General features: G+C 40.0%; 1 protein-coding gene across 2 annotated transcripts in view; it reads right to left on the bottom strand.

Annotated features, from left to right (window-relative positions):
- TTLL5 (tubulin tyrosine ligase like 5) overlaps positions 1 to 15,255 on the bottom strand; it is a 124,735-nt gene that overhangs the window by 53,804 nt on the left and 55,676 nt on the right. For both annotated transcript variants that reach the window (XM_032188217.1, XM_032188218.1), the window contains 4 exons: positions 15,100 to 15,233; positions 14,354 to 14,467; positions 13,538 to 13,948; positions 11,805 to 11,995 (listed from right to left, as the gene is read on the bottom strand). In XM_032188217.1, coding sequence (XP_032044108.1) covers positions 11,805 to 11,995; positions 13,538 to 13,948; positions 14,354 to 14,467; positions 15,100 to 15,233 — 850 coding nt within the window. The remainder of the gene's footprint in view (positions 1 to 11,804; positions 11,996 to 13,537; positions 13,949 to 14,353; positions 14,468 to 15,099; positions 15,234 to 15,255) is intronic.

Genomic DNA, 15,255 nt, shown 5'->3' with positions numbered 1-15,255 from the left:
AGAATCGGGCAAAAATCCTAAAGCACAAAAGCATTTCCTGCCATAGAACAAATAACAAGGATGCAGTAAAAAATATTAAATATACAATCAAAAGCTAGATGCTTATATTACTCTTTCTGAGCAGGGCTTGGTGTATCTGCCCTTTCATCATGAGCTGTGTCACCAAACCATCTGTATACATCTGTCTCCTCTCTACCGTCCCCATCTATGCACAGAGATATACCTTGGATATAAAACGTAGTATCAAACTACACCACACATAAATAAAACTTCTCACCCAAACCACCTCCAAAGTGTTCACACTTGTAACTATACAAGTTAGTTAATGACAGCCAGTAATCATGTTTGGTAGATGTTTGGTAAATCAAACTGCAAAGCAAGTATCAATGTGTTTTTAAGCATATAAAATGCATTCCATTGTTTCTTTCTCCGAGCATTCTCGTTGTGCTGCTTATCTTCTAAAAAGATCACACTCTTCAAGCATACTCTACCTGTTGGTTTACTGAATGGAGACACCATTCATAAGGTAATGGTATCCATTATAGAAGCGTAAATGATGGTTTATATTTAAAGAACATTTTATGAAGGTTACAAAACACTATAAAGGTTGACTGCCTTTACACAATCACATCTTGCTTTTTTAGGATCACAGAACAGACCTGCTTCTGCACCAAGATTAAGGTTGCATGCTAAACAAGACTTGTTTGTATTGCCCCTGCTCATTTCTGTGGCAACTGGAAAGCACATAGCCTGTGAGACACAGGGCAACCAGAAAGAAGAGCCTGAAGACTAGCCCTACATCTGCTCCAGATCTCAAAGGTGATGCTCATTAAGTCACTCAAGTGTGACCTAACTTCCTTTAAATGCTTAAGCATAGTTTGTGAATTCCCAGCTTTGCTATCTTAACAATACTCTTTTACCAGAATTCATGCGAAATTGTACTAAAACAAATGTATACAAGCTTCATCACATAATACTACACTCATACCTACAACAGTCTTACGCAGGCCTGCAGACTTCATATCCTCTGACTGAACTCTGGAATGTGAACTAACATTGGATCTGGAAACACAACAGGTTGTCACCCCCTCAGTGGTTTTGTAGTACAAGACACCTAGGCTTTTCCTGACTTCAGAATTCTTAACTTCTACTTCAAATTCTGGACAGAGTTAAATTATTATGGTTGCACGCTATTTTTCTGCCCACGTCTCCAGAAGGAGCCCTTCTGTCTCATCCATTCCCATTCGTCTTCCTTGTCAGTGCATCGTTTTTCTCATCCAGTCCCAGTTTCCACACTTCATACATCATTCTCCTTTTTCTGCTCATTCCAGTTTCAGTCTTCCTAAATTCCAGCACTGGCGTCCACAATACTACTGGCCTTTGAGCCACACCATTCCTGACCTTGGAACTTTCCACAGGATTAGCTCATTTGATCTTTCTCCCCACGCTTCTGTTCTTAGTTCCTCTTCCAGTTGCTCACGCACCCTATCCAAGTTGTTCTAGTTTTTATTCCCCTCCCCAGCCTGCTCATTTTGCCAACCTATTTGTTCACCCAATCCTAACATCTGGGTTCCCCTTTGGACCACGTATACCACACGTCCTTCAATTTCTGTCTTTTCACCCTAATAATTCTCAGCATCCTCTCCCATGCTGTGTCCAGGTCCAAATTTTACAAGACCCCTTGTTCAAGCTGTTCTCCACACCTTTGTGGAATTTCTCTTTATTCTGCATTCAAGTCAGCCAGGTTGCAAGCATAACACAGACCAGGCCACTGAAAACAGAACAGAAAAGTGTCTCAAAACTCAGTACTCAAGAAGCGCAAGAAATTCTAGTCTGCAGAGAAATTCAGCTTAGCATCCTCAGTGTGGAGGGAACCTCTAAGACCTTAAAACAAGGTCTTATGGTGGGACATACTGGGCAGACTTTAATATAAAGCCTTTTCATTGCAACAGTAAAAACAATCAAATTAGATCTAGGTCTAAGTGTGCCAGGCACCATACAAATACCTAACAGTTTCTGGCCACAAATTGTTTATGATGGAGAGAAAAAAAAAGGCAAGAATGGCAAATGAGGCAGGGGCCAACATGGTAAGTGAAATAGGATCTATAAAATTCTTAGCTTGTCAGCAACAGCAATCACAACTTTGCAAACACAGTCATGTGTGAACATAGGATAACTTTATCCAATCTTCTGTCCTCATCATCCTGATACCGAGATGCATTTAGTCTGATGAATTACCAACTCACCCCTGCTCTATTAATGTGGTATGCTTTCTTCTCTCGTACTGTATCATTGTTTATTTGAAAGCTGTCTTTCCAACCAAAGCAGGTGAGCCAATAACTTAGCATAGGTAAAGGGACATTTCACACATTCCAGAGAGACAGGTGTTTAAATTACAACAGGATTAAAAACAGGCAAGGGATTCAGAATGAGGGAGAGAAGATCAGCAAGAGAGTAAGGTTTAGCAGCAGCCAGCCCACCCAGATGGGTGTTACTGCTTGATACTGTGCCATGTGTTGAGACATTCCAGCTGCTATAATTAGCTCGCCAGGATGTTTTGGTGGATTGCCGAGGGACCCCCAACACATCTGCACAGAGTGGGTTCATTTTCCAGACATGAGCCCTCCTGTATATCTGATGCAATGGTATTCTTCTCTTCGTAAAAAGAGAAATACTTAGCAACAAATCAATGGCTTCTTTGGCTTAGAAGATAATGTACAGTACCTGGACCAAAGCAGATACCAAAAACTCTGTATATTTTGAAGCCTGCAGCTTCAAAAATAGGAGTAGTGGGAAAAAAATAAACAAACAATGAAAAAAGAAATGCAGTGGAGCTCAAAAGGAAGATAGTTATTCATGAGGATCTACAACAAAAAAAGTTAGTGTGTTTGTTGTTTATTTTTAATAAAGTGTTTCAAGGTGAGCAATGCATTTGCCCTCTTGACAGTAGAAATGCATAAGCTTAAAAGAATCAGGTCTCTACAGTCTTGCTTTATTCAGAGAAATATATTTCTGAATAAATTTAAGATTGAAACCAAGATCAGAGAATGATACTCAAAAGTGCCAGATACAAGAGTTGAGGGTTTTGGTTTTGTTAATCTGCTTTATAACTGAGAAATTACAAACGTGAAATATTCAAATATAGGTAGGAAGAATGAAAGCTCCAATATAGAACTTGTTTCTAAAAAAATAGTATTCTATAGACAAAGAACCTTTAAAATAAATCACAAGCAAAAGTCAGAAGAGAAGCTTAATAACTTTCACGTTCCTAATCTACATTACACCATTCTTTCAACAGTTTCCCATTATCATATTCAAGAACTTGAATAAAACACATCATTTTCATTTTGATCTCATTTCAAATAGGCTAAAGCATAAAGCAGCAGACATTCTGATTTTTCCAAAGTAGCAACTGTTAACAATGACACCAAAAAAAATAAAAATAAAACAAAACAGTGCTGCAGATTCCTTCAAGGATGCAGGAAAAAGTTCACAAAAGGTCAAGTGTTTCTCTTGCTGCTTTGCAGGAGCCAGTATATGAATAGGGACACATAATCATCAGATATTGTTACTCTGCCCCTCTTGGCAGTGGAAAAATGTCTTAAAAAGTTTCATTACCAACATCCTGAACAGCAGATCCTGCATTTCACTGGTCACTGTGTTACAACATTAAGCAAGCAATGCAGTACAAAAAATGCCTACTTCGCACTCTCCAGTTGACAGCTTAAATATTTTTCTGCCAGAGGCCAATCATATCCTTTTACCTATAAAAAGTGTGCTGACAACTAAAGATCTACAGAATCTAAGGCTATTTCTTCTACTTGGAGCCACGCTTCCATCTTCTCCAGTTCACACATCTCAGATTTCCATTTGGGTCTTCCTGATTAGTGAGGAAGAAAAAGGATCCAGGCAGTCAAGACATATTTCAAAGATCAAAACTAAGATGGGCCAAAGATGCAGTGACCATAGTCCTACTTCATTCCTTCCAGAAAAACCTCCAGTATGATGCAAATCTCAGGCTGAAACAGGAAGAGACCTAATGTCACAGTTTTTGGCACAATGTCTATAACCAGTAAGTTTCAAAGTTGGTTGGTTCAACAGTTCATTGAGGAACCCTTTTCCTTTAAAGAAAGATTGGACAGGGATCATGGTAAGACACATGTAAGGCAGAAAGAAGAGCACTGGCTTTATGTTCAGACCAGAACATTTAAGCTTTGATGCCTCAGATAGGAGAAGATAACACTGTACCATAAGCTCAAAGAAGGAATCATTCCATTAGAAAACTAATGAAAAATATGCAAAATGTCTAATCATTTGTGGGATCTTCTCTTTTGTCTTTTGATCTACTTTTTCCTTTGTGCTCACTCTGACTTCTTCAAGACCCCCCAGTCAATCCCTAATTTCCCATTTTATTACTTACTAATCCATTCCATCCATCAATGCCATCTTTATATCCAATAGCTTGTAAAACAAATGTTTCTTTTCTTTCATTACCTGGCTCGCATAGTGACTTTATTTTCACCTGCCAAGCTTTCCTTAGACACATATCCCCCAGAGCTTTTGAGATCAGTGAAATATTTATATCCCCAGGAACTGAGGGTAACAGCTAACAACTTGCCATTAAAAAAAAAAAAAAAAAGTATTTTGCTACATTCTTTCAATGATATTTCTCTTTGTTCAGCCTTCAGAGACGACTGACTACATACTGCAATAACATAAATATTCATTATTAATCAGTCCCCTCATCAGCCTTTGTGCTGCATTTTCTTGTCTTCACCACAGAGCTCCCATGTACATTTGATCTAGCCCAGGCCCACACGATGTGGTCTAACAAAGCACCCAGGTCTTCTAGAGCTATTGAGCACAGTCCATCTGCCTTGCAGTCCATCTTCCTTAATATATTGACAGGCTGGAATCCAACAGGCAATCCCAGTATGGGAAACATCAGTGGACCTTAACGTGCCTCTTTTCTGAAATGGCAAAGGAAACCCCAAACCACAATCTCAAACACGTGCACTTCCACTGGCTGAACAGTGGCACAGAACACACCTACTACAGGTTCCTTGGAGAAACCACACAACACAAACATTTTTCTAGGGCCACCTTCTTGTGACCCAGGTCAGCTTGCTGACCACACCCCATACTAAAACAGCTTCGTTTCACGCACAAATTTGAATTTGCAGGAGCAGCCAGCAAGAAGGGAAGAACTGGGGCTAACAGCAGGCTGGGAAGTGTGAAATCCGTGTGTGTACCAAGGCTAATCTGGCCAAAGGCCTGTGACATTCCTTTGCTGCTTGCTGAGCTTACCAGCTTACAGGATATACATATGCATACAGAGCACAACTGTTCCAGTCTCCAGAAAATGTTCCAGACAAAGACCTGCCAGAGACATTCCTGGGAAACCTGACAAACTTGCAAATTCCTTTGTAGTGTCTCCAGCGTATGCATCCACTTAACAATGAAAAAAAAAGGTTAGTACTGCTGCTGTGGATGACTGAACTCCTCTCCTCCTCCTCCTGAAAAAGTCAGGCTTTCATTTAGACACACTCTGCCTCAAAACTTCCCAGTGGGAGTGATTTTGATAAGACATAGTCCTGCCAAACATTTGATGACCAGGGTGTAATCTTTCCCATAAGATGAGTTCTAGCTGCTCAGCCTGGCCCATTTAGATCTGCAAATGCTGCTGCAGCAAAACAAAAGCCTCTGCTCCTAGTCCCTCTGGAGTCCCAGAGCAAAAGGGTTCAACCCCTGCTCTGCAGAAGCCACACTGACATTTTTGCTTCCTACAGCCTCTGCTGTACCCAGGTGTAGTATTGCTGATGCTACAAGTCTTAGAAGCAGTTCTAAATCTTGCGTCAGCAGTGTGGGGATGAGGAGGAGATGGGGCCCTGAGATGAAGACCTCAGACTTCATCTCCTGTCTTCTTGCTCCTCTTCCTGGTTACAGAGCAAGATGCCTTTTTCCTCTACAATTCCCTTCCACTCTATCAGTGTAAAGGTAAAAGCCAACCAAACAGTTACGTAATGAAATCAAATCAGACTAAGACTCAGATAAAGGGAGTTGAGTCAAAGCAAGGGACTAACTCTGGAGAAAAAAAAAAAGGAAAAAAAAATTTGGTGGGGAAAATACCCCCAGAGATCTGAAAGTATTTACTGCAGTCTTTGTAGTCACCATGTTGCACTGCTCAGGTCCAGAACTGTAAGTGATGACCACTGGGACCTGTATATGGTTTTCACACACTGGCAGTTGGCTTTGTGACACTTTTCATCTGCTGAGGACAATGCAGGCCAGGGTACCAAGCTGTGTAGTTGAGACGGGTAACAGAGGAGGAATGATACGGGTTCAAGTTTTGCTGTAACTGATGTTAAGTTGAAGCTTTTCATTTTGAGATTCCAGTGGCAAACAATTCCCACAAAGGCAATCCGGGGCACTGCAAACTGCCCGTTCCATTTCTTCCTCACCTCCTCTCCACTGTCCTAATGCTCAGTAAACTCACCTTCGTCCTAGTTTCCACTTTCTGTCCAAATAAAAAATGCAGAATGAAGTGAGCGCCCCGTCCTCCTATGGGCCTGTCAGCATGTTTGCAGGAATCCTAGCTGCTAGATTCTGGGCACTGACTGGTTGCTTAGCTGAGATGGAGACAGCTGGGTCTAGCCCTTGCCTGGGTGGTCTGATGTTATCCCTATGATTGAACTCCCTGGCTAGAAGAATTGGAGCTATTCCTAATGATAGGTGGGTCCTGAAATCTCACTCTCCTCCTCACAGAGAAGGGCAGAGCTCCCACAAGGCTTCCCCTCCTCCTTCTCTTCCTCCTCCTCCTAGTGAAGCTGGCCAATTCAACACATTCTTCTGTTCACTAGCATTAATAACTATAAAGTACTCCAGCCTGGCAGCTATCAGCTGCAGCCCTTCCACACCAGCCAGTGATAGGGACCTCACACAGACCCAGCACTGCAGGAGAAAACCCTCCTTTTACCTTATGGTGTATTTCAGAGAGAAGTAGCATGCTATTCACAAAGGAAAGCATATACATATCCAGGATCCAGCCACCTGGTGCCAGATCTACACACGTGCTGTGCATTTTAACATTCTCCCTGTAGAAAGTCCTACAATACAAGCACACAGAAGTATTTTATGCTAAACACACATTAAGTACAGACTTTGGGATTAATGCCTGGTAAGGAATACAGCAGAGGAAAAATAAATCTAGATTATTTTTGTCACAGCCTTCATCCACCAATTCATCAGGTAAGACCAATCACTGACAGTAGGTACAACCAAAAAAACCCCTTAGTTCAGCTGTCCAGAAGTAGCATAGGAGTGAGTAAGGACCTTGTATTACAAGCCAAGCCAACAAAAGCAATTCATTCCCTAATACAGCTTAGTAAGCCTTTTTCACTGTATCTTCAGACTTCATTCCCAGATTCACTAATGTATCTGCCTTCATTCTCCAATGCTACTCTTACTGTCCTAGGCTCATGCTTGGCAATGGGCAAACCAAACAAGTAAAACTTTTGGACAATCTGAAAGAGTATTATTCTGAGGCAATTATTCCATTTCGTCTTGTCCACATACATGTAAATAGGCAGTATAGCTCTGGATCCTGTTAAGCTTTTTACCTTAATTGCATCTTGTTGCAGGTCATTTCAGACAATAAGCATGTTCTGTGACAGTAGCTATTTACTGTTACCAGTTTTTAGTCAGATGTCTTCCTACTGAACTGAATACCCTCCTTCTTCTATTATGAGAAACATGAATAAAAATCAACACTATTTACCTTGTCATCCACTGCTGTGTATAATTCCTTCATATTACTTCCTTCCTAAACAACCTATCTTGCATTTTTAATGAGAAAGTGAAAATAGCATTATGTATTTAACCATTGCAGTCATTCATCTATGCATCCCAGATATTTTCCTAAATTCACTTTAGAAACGGCAACCAGAATTGTAAACTGTTCTTTGAGGGAGGGAATGTATTAATTTTCACATAATTGCATACTATTTCCTATCCTGTTCCTAAAACAGGCAATTATTTTTGTTTGTTGTTATTTTATGCAATTGAGGTTATTGCTCATCATGCAATCAGTTGTTTGTAAACACTGAACTTCATCTAGCATTGTGCTGCACTTAATGAAGTTAGATTTCTCTTTGCCTTTCTCATAATAATCAACAGAAGAATCCAGATATACTGACAAATTCCAAGAGTTAGGCTAGAGTTCAAGTTTACAGCACACACAGCTTCACAGCAAATGAACGTCTGGACACTTCTAGCCCACTTTATACAGAAGATAACAAGAGTTGCCTCACATAGTAAACATAAGCTGCACAAGTATGTGTTCACATGGATGAACACTACAGAGCAGTTAATCTACTGTAAATTCACACCCTATATTACCTTGCAATAACTTGCTTTTGTATTCACACTTTGGGTAGTAATTTGCCAGTCATTATTAACCTCCTCCTTTCAAATTTAATGTTACGCTCCATCTTGTGCATTCTGTAGTTTCTAACTTCAGTTAGCCACTTGCTGAGCTGAAAAGTGGCCAGATACTCATTTACTTGCTTTTTGTTTCCAATCTACATACTCCTCACCCTGAAACACCTGGCTTAACAGTCCTTGCTGAAAGATCGCCAAAAACTCTTTTGTAAGTGTAAACAACAAGGCTCAGTTCCACAACTTACCACTTTTCTCAGTTCAAAGAATTATAACAGACCAAGACATGGGAAGGTTGTTTTTGTTGTTGGTGATAGTGGTTTGTTTGTTTATATTATGTTTGTGTGAATTAATTTTTTTTTTGTTTTTTTTTTTTGTTTGTTTGTTTCAGTGCCTGGTCATCTGGTTCTGGAGTAAGACTCCCTACTTTAGTTTAATGGAAACTTTTAGAGCCTTTGTTACAGAAAAGTATATTTGCTACATTTCTGTCTTCTGTAACAATGTCACCACCAACCACACCTTTTGTTTGAAACTTTGTCACTTGTTTCATTTCTTCATAACATTCAGCCTCACTAAACATTTTTTTGCCTATCCTATCTTTTCTTCTGGTAGGAGTCTAACTTCGTTACCTGGAAAGAAAACGCATCTATTACAGTGAAGAAAAAATAATACAAAGGAAATGTAATCTCTCTAATGCCCTTATCCTCCAAGACTTGTTTCCACAGACCTAGACTATATCCCCAATACATTAATAATCTAACAATAGCAGAATAAAGAAAATCTGGTTTCTGTGGCATCCTTGAACATCTCCCTGGCCAACCACCATGTCTTTTACAAGCCTGTTCCCTGTGACACCAAGATCTCACCTCCCTACAGCCAGTAACTTAGAAGCAAGATGCTGCACACATTGCAGGTAGTTCCAAATTAGTCCTGTTCACTGCTAATTAATACATGCATTTTGTTTGGTTAGTCAAAAATCCAAACAACACAGGTACAGTTGAACTGCAGTTGCTTGTAGCCCTTGACTGAAACATTCATTTGCCTCGTACTTCTATGCACTTAACATTTTCATGAAAGAAATAAGGACATTCTATTTTTTAAGACAAATTTAGTTGAATCTCAGGGGATTTGGACAGGGTTTCTCAACAGCATACTTGTTTTCTTGTGACCTTTGTAGCTCAGATGCCTCACTTAGCCAGGAATTTATCGGGGTAATGCTGGACCCTGGATGGTACATATCTTCCACAGATACCTCCACACTACGTGCTTACAGGACTTAGAGGGAGTTTGCAAGAGGAACACCTTGTTGTTCTTGGGTACTATGGAGTACCGAACTTAGATGGTGACTACTGCAAAAAGCAGGAAGTGTTTTAAAGATTTAATATGGATGGAGGTACAGAATTCTCACTGTTTTTCAAAACCTCACAATTGGCTTTATTATTAGACTTCATGTAAGTCTGTGTAATGTAAATAAAATGGAATAAAACTCCATAGAAGGTGTTAACAGTGAATGTTAGCTTTATGTTTAACTATAAGGATTCTCCCTTGCAGCTTCAGTGTATTATTCATTTGTAAAACTGAACATTTATTTTTCATAACTTAACTTGAGGCTGTCATTCTCTGGTGTGTCCTTAAGGAACATCTTTCCTGCAGTTATCGTTAATGACAGTTACACAAGTCACCCATCTGGTGTTTCAGAAGCAAATGGAGAGGACTGACAAGACAGTCGGATGATATAATCACAAAATCTTGTTTTCTGAAAACAGATGTTACATTTGTTCAAAGTTCTTCAGCTACTTACATATAAAATTTGCTCTTTGAACATTGTCCTTTCAGTAGCCAATGGATTTAAATTAAATTCATTTAATACAGACGGTAGAATATAGGAGTGTGAGAGAAAATGTGAAGCAGGGGCTGCAGGCATGGATAGGAAACAGTGAGCAACAGCAGGGATTAGAGAACCGGAGATGGACTCCCAACCAGAATGGCAACATCATTCAAATCACAGCTGTTGAGGCTACATTCCCAGGAACCCCAGAGACCCAGGATAGTACTTGGATAGTAGAAGCAATTCTCACAAGAACTGGAATGGAAAACAAGCTTCCCAGCTGCTCTTGGAAGGATGCATTGGATTAGAGTACCCCCACCCCCAAGACACAGCTGGGTACAACACAGAGAACCAAGGCACAGTCAAAAGGCACCCAACTCACATACAAGTTCTTGCCCTTGGAAAAGCAGAGGCCCACAGCAGTAGTAATATTTTCAATAGTTTTTCTCCCCACCCCACACCCAACAATCAATAGTCCTAATCTTGCCATTAAACACCATTAAATCCAAATATCAAGTCCCTTTCATACCAGTCAGGTACTTTCAAACCAGGTACACTAACTCTAGTTTGCTGAACTGGCTTTAAACAACTGTACTATTTTTATTATTTCGGTAAGTGATGATATCCTCCAGGGGTTTTCACAACAATTTGTTTTAAAATACTTCTACTTCAAAAAGACTGTGATATTTCAAGAGGCTTAAATGGAAAAGTAAAAAAGGGAAAGCATCAATTCAGAGTACCCTGACTAGAAACATATAGGAAGGTAATGCAGTACTATAGAATTGCCTTAATTGTAGATTGTACATTCTCTTAAAAGAATAGAATTAAATTGTCCTCAACTAAACTATCCACATTTTCATACTAAGCAGGCTTCAGATTTAACCTGTCCAGAGGGATTATTACTAAAACATGGCCTAGAGAATTACAGTAGAGAACGATGTCTAGAGACAAATAGATGCAAACCTGGGAAAGAAACTCATTGCTGGACAGAGCCCCAGCTCTAAACTTTTCATTGATTCATTAAACCCCTTCTTCATTGTGACATAAGACCACCAACACAACCCAAACCATGTTCTGAATTTCAATATAGAAGCAAAGCCTATACAAACAGTGTGTAGCCTAATGCAAAAATGTATCAAGGTCACTGAGAAAAATCTACACTTCGTGCTACCTTCTGAGGTCTTCATTGTTTGCTTGTCACAAAGAAGGGAACACTTGAGGAATGAGGAAGCAATTCTCATGGAAGCACAAATCTGAGAAGACTTGGTTTGTTTAATAAAACCAAGCATGGGTCTGTTGTTTTTTTCACAACATATTTTCTATTCTTCTGCCCAGGCTCACTTTCTTCTACAAAAAGGGCTTTAGCAATGTTCTTGTCATCTCACAGAAAATCAAAATTCTGGTCAATGTAAACACTTCCAATTAACAACATGACAAAAAATCAATTTTCATGAGATTTACTCTTTCCAGCATACCTCAGTGCTGACACAGAAGTTTGTGACAGATTTTTCTGTTGTCACGGGGACTGCAGCTTACATACCTGCTGTGTAAGGAGACTGATGTGGCTTGGTGGGGAGTACTGACAAGCTGCTTGCTTTTCTGCCAGCTGTTGCAGTTCTGCTGCTACCATACTAGGGCTGTAACGTTTGCCCTGAGAAGTAGCATCTTCTGTATCTTTGTGCATCCCGGCTGGGCCCACATGCTGTCCACCTGGACTGCGATGGCACAAACCTACCAAACAAACATCTGGTCATGCTTAGTTAGCAGTATCATAAAGATTAAACCATTCTATGATTCTGAGGTCCCTTCCAACTCATCTAGTTCCAACCCCCAACATGGGCAGGGATACCTTCCACTAGATTGGGTTGCTCAAAGTCCCATCCTTGAACACTTCCAGGAAAGAGGCATCAACAACCTCTCTGAACAACCTGTTCTAGTATTTAATCACCCTCATAGTAAAGAGTTTCTTCCTTAAATTTAATCTAAACCTACCGTCTTCTAGTTTAAAACCACTACCCCTTGTCCTATCACCACACACTGGTAAAGAAGGTATAGTCTCTCCATCTATCTTGCAGGCCCTCTTTAGGTATTGGAAGGCTACAAGAAGATCTCCCCAAAGCCTTCTCTTCTCTAGGCTGAACAACCCCAACTCTGACAGGAGAGATGCTCCAGCCCTCTGAACATTTTTGTGACCCTCCTCTGGATCTACCCTAATAGTATGTCAGACTCTTTCTCAGCCTGCTGATCACGGATGAAAAAGCAGGTATGATACTTCTTAGAGATTTTAAGGGTAATACAGCTTTCTGTTCTGCACAGGTATTACCTATATGAGCGTTTGTCAATGCCAAACCTCCATTCTTCTTATTATAATGAATCTAATAGCACCCACTGCCAGAGAATGCTGTCTGGCTATTATGTAAGTTAAATCTATAACGCTTTTCCTTGAAAACAACTGGATTCCTTTAAATAACGTACTCAGTTGGAAAGTCAAATTTATTTTAATGCTAGAAAGCTTGTCACTATATAGAGTTGCTGCATAGCAACTCTAGTGAAAGTGTGCTGACTGATGTATAACCCAAAGCAAAAGCACATCAAAGAAAAGCATGTTACCAGGAGCACAGCTGTTAGCCTCTGTATGCTTCCTAAAACTTTCTTAGCATGTTACAGTCTGCATCCATAAGTTTCTACAGTTTCTTCCACCCTTCAGATTCCTTACACTCTAAAGATGCCTTGCTTAACTATGTCCTATCTTAGAACAGTAAATGTGTAGTTTCTGGGTCTTGTTTTTGAGATACTCTTCATTACATAAGTTCTGAAAGGTCCTAGAGAATAGGATACAATACCAATCCACTCATATCTTTCTTTCTTTAGAGGTCTTTACACACCTTTAAGTATTAAAAAATCATGGTTTCATTAGCAGATTTTCTGTGTGAGAGGAATATAAGGCACGAAGAACAACACAGGCTGAGACTTCTGCTAAACAAAACTACATTAAAATCACTAAAGATAACAATAGATCAGTAATACAATCAAGTATACAATACTTCATTTCCAACTTTTTCAGAAGTTCAATTCCATGTTTATACGCTCCATAAAAGGGCATCTTTGGCAAACAAGAGATGCTTCCTGCATTCTTCCCTTCCATGAGGAATTTATCACCATTGGAACAAGACTCATAATTCTAGAAATGTGAAATTACCACCTATTCCAGAAGAGAGATTACAAAATCTGTATAGTGAATTAGCTGGTTATCAAACAACATAGAACACTCACCTGCTTTTGCAGATGATGGGCGGGACAATCTTTGGCTGTAGATCTGAGCAGCTCTCTGCAAAGACGAGAATGGCCCAATGGTGTAGCTACCAGAACGACAACGATGTAACCCTGCAAGGCTAGAAGCCTCACTGGACACTGAATTTGTGAAGACAGAAGAGCTGTCAGGTGCTGCGCTCTGGGAGGAAGGTAGAGAAGATGAAGACTGAAACAGCCTGGGACCAACTGGGGGAACCGGCAATGAATGGTAACCAGGCACCTGTGGATTTCCAGATGCTGCAGGTTGAGATGGTAACTGGGAACTGGTACTTCTCTGGAACATAGTACCAGAAACAGAGGAAGAAGCACTAGAAGGGCTGCACCGAGGTAATTTCAGTTCAGTATTTAAGGAGAAGGTGGGTCCTTCTGGAACTAGAAAGAGATGGTGAATACACTACATGAGAAAAGCTGCCTCTGAGGTCCTTCAGATAACAACATACTTGAGCTGCCTCTATTCATAGACCCATTGAAGCCAAGATGACCTCATCTATCAGTAAAGACAAGAGGTAGCTCTACATGATGAATATCCTCCTTCAATGACTGCCATATCTAGATTATTCCCCACAGAAGAGGAGCTAATTCACTTGTACTGCTCACCCTACGGTACCTGTCTTAGGTCTAAAATAAAAAAAAAAAAAAATGCAGAATCTTCCCCAGAAGTGGTCATTCAAATACCTCAGTTTGAACCCACAGATTCTAACCTCTATTTAAAACCATATTAAAAATAGTAGATTAATTATTTTTTTTCTTGATGATGAATGAAGCCAGTTCACTTACGGGTTGATTTAACTTCTTTGGGTTTATAGCCTCTTGCTTGTCCTTCTGCAGGCAAATCTGCAACTGAACTTCTGGGCTGATCACCTTTTATTTTTTTTGTCACTTCAGGATGCTCTATAACACAATCCAGGAGTTAAGAATTAGAATAATTCAAACTGGGATACCACTGGAATGGGACTTTTTAAACATTGCTATAATGGACTTGCTAATATTTTAGACCATGCAACTCTGTTGATCACAATTATGCTGTCATGTATGGTAGCATGGACTACTGGATGCAAACAGCCAGCACAACACTGCCTTCCATGGAATGCCTAATTATACTCAAATATGCAGGCTCTACTTTCTAATGGGTATGCTCACTGTAGGCAACACAATTTAATAAGCCTCAGTTTCTTTCATCCATTATTTTGATTTCAGAATTTCACATTTCAAATGTCAGTATCTTCAAGTTTCCACGTTCTGATTTCAGTCACAAGCCACCATATCCAGTTCCTTATAAAGGCTAGTCCCAATTCACCCCATTTCACTTCACTAAAAGAAGATGGGATTGGAGTTACTCTAGTCTTCATTACAAAGAATCACTGGGGATTAAAAAGAAAGAAAGAAAAAAAAAAAAAAAACAAAAAAACCACAGCCTCCAGAACTCTGAATAATTTTCTGTAGGGGCTGTTCACTTTCCATAGACTAAACTGAAATTGAATTAGTCTGGACAACATCACCTCAGAGCAGCCTACAATACTCACCCACTTTAGGCTGATTCTCTGATTGGTTACTGGTGTTCCTGGGTTTTGTAGTTCTGGAGTTTGTTCCTAGGAAGACGCTTGCTGACTTGTTTTTCTGGGTGTAAAACGTCAGCACTTCCTCCAGCTCACTCTCACTACAATAAGGAGAGAAGAATG

The sequence above is a fragment of the Aythya fuligula genome, chromosome 5, assembly GCF_009819795.1.
Source record: "Aythya fuligula isolate bAytFul2 chromosome 5, bAytFul2.pri, whole genome shotgun sequence".
In the NCBI taxonomy this organism is placed as follows: Eukaryota; Metazoa; Chordata; class Aves; order Anseriformes; family Anatidae; genus Aythya; species Aythya fuligula.
The sequence above is the reverse complement of the archived record's forward strand: the minus strand, read 5'-3'. Positions and strand labels throughout refer to the sequence as shown.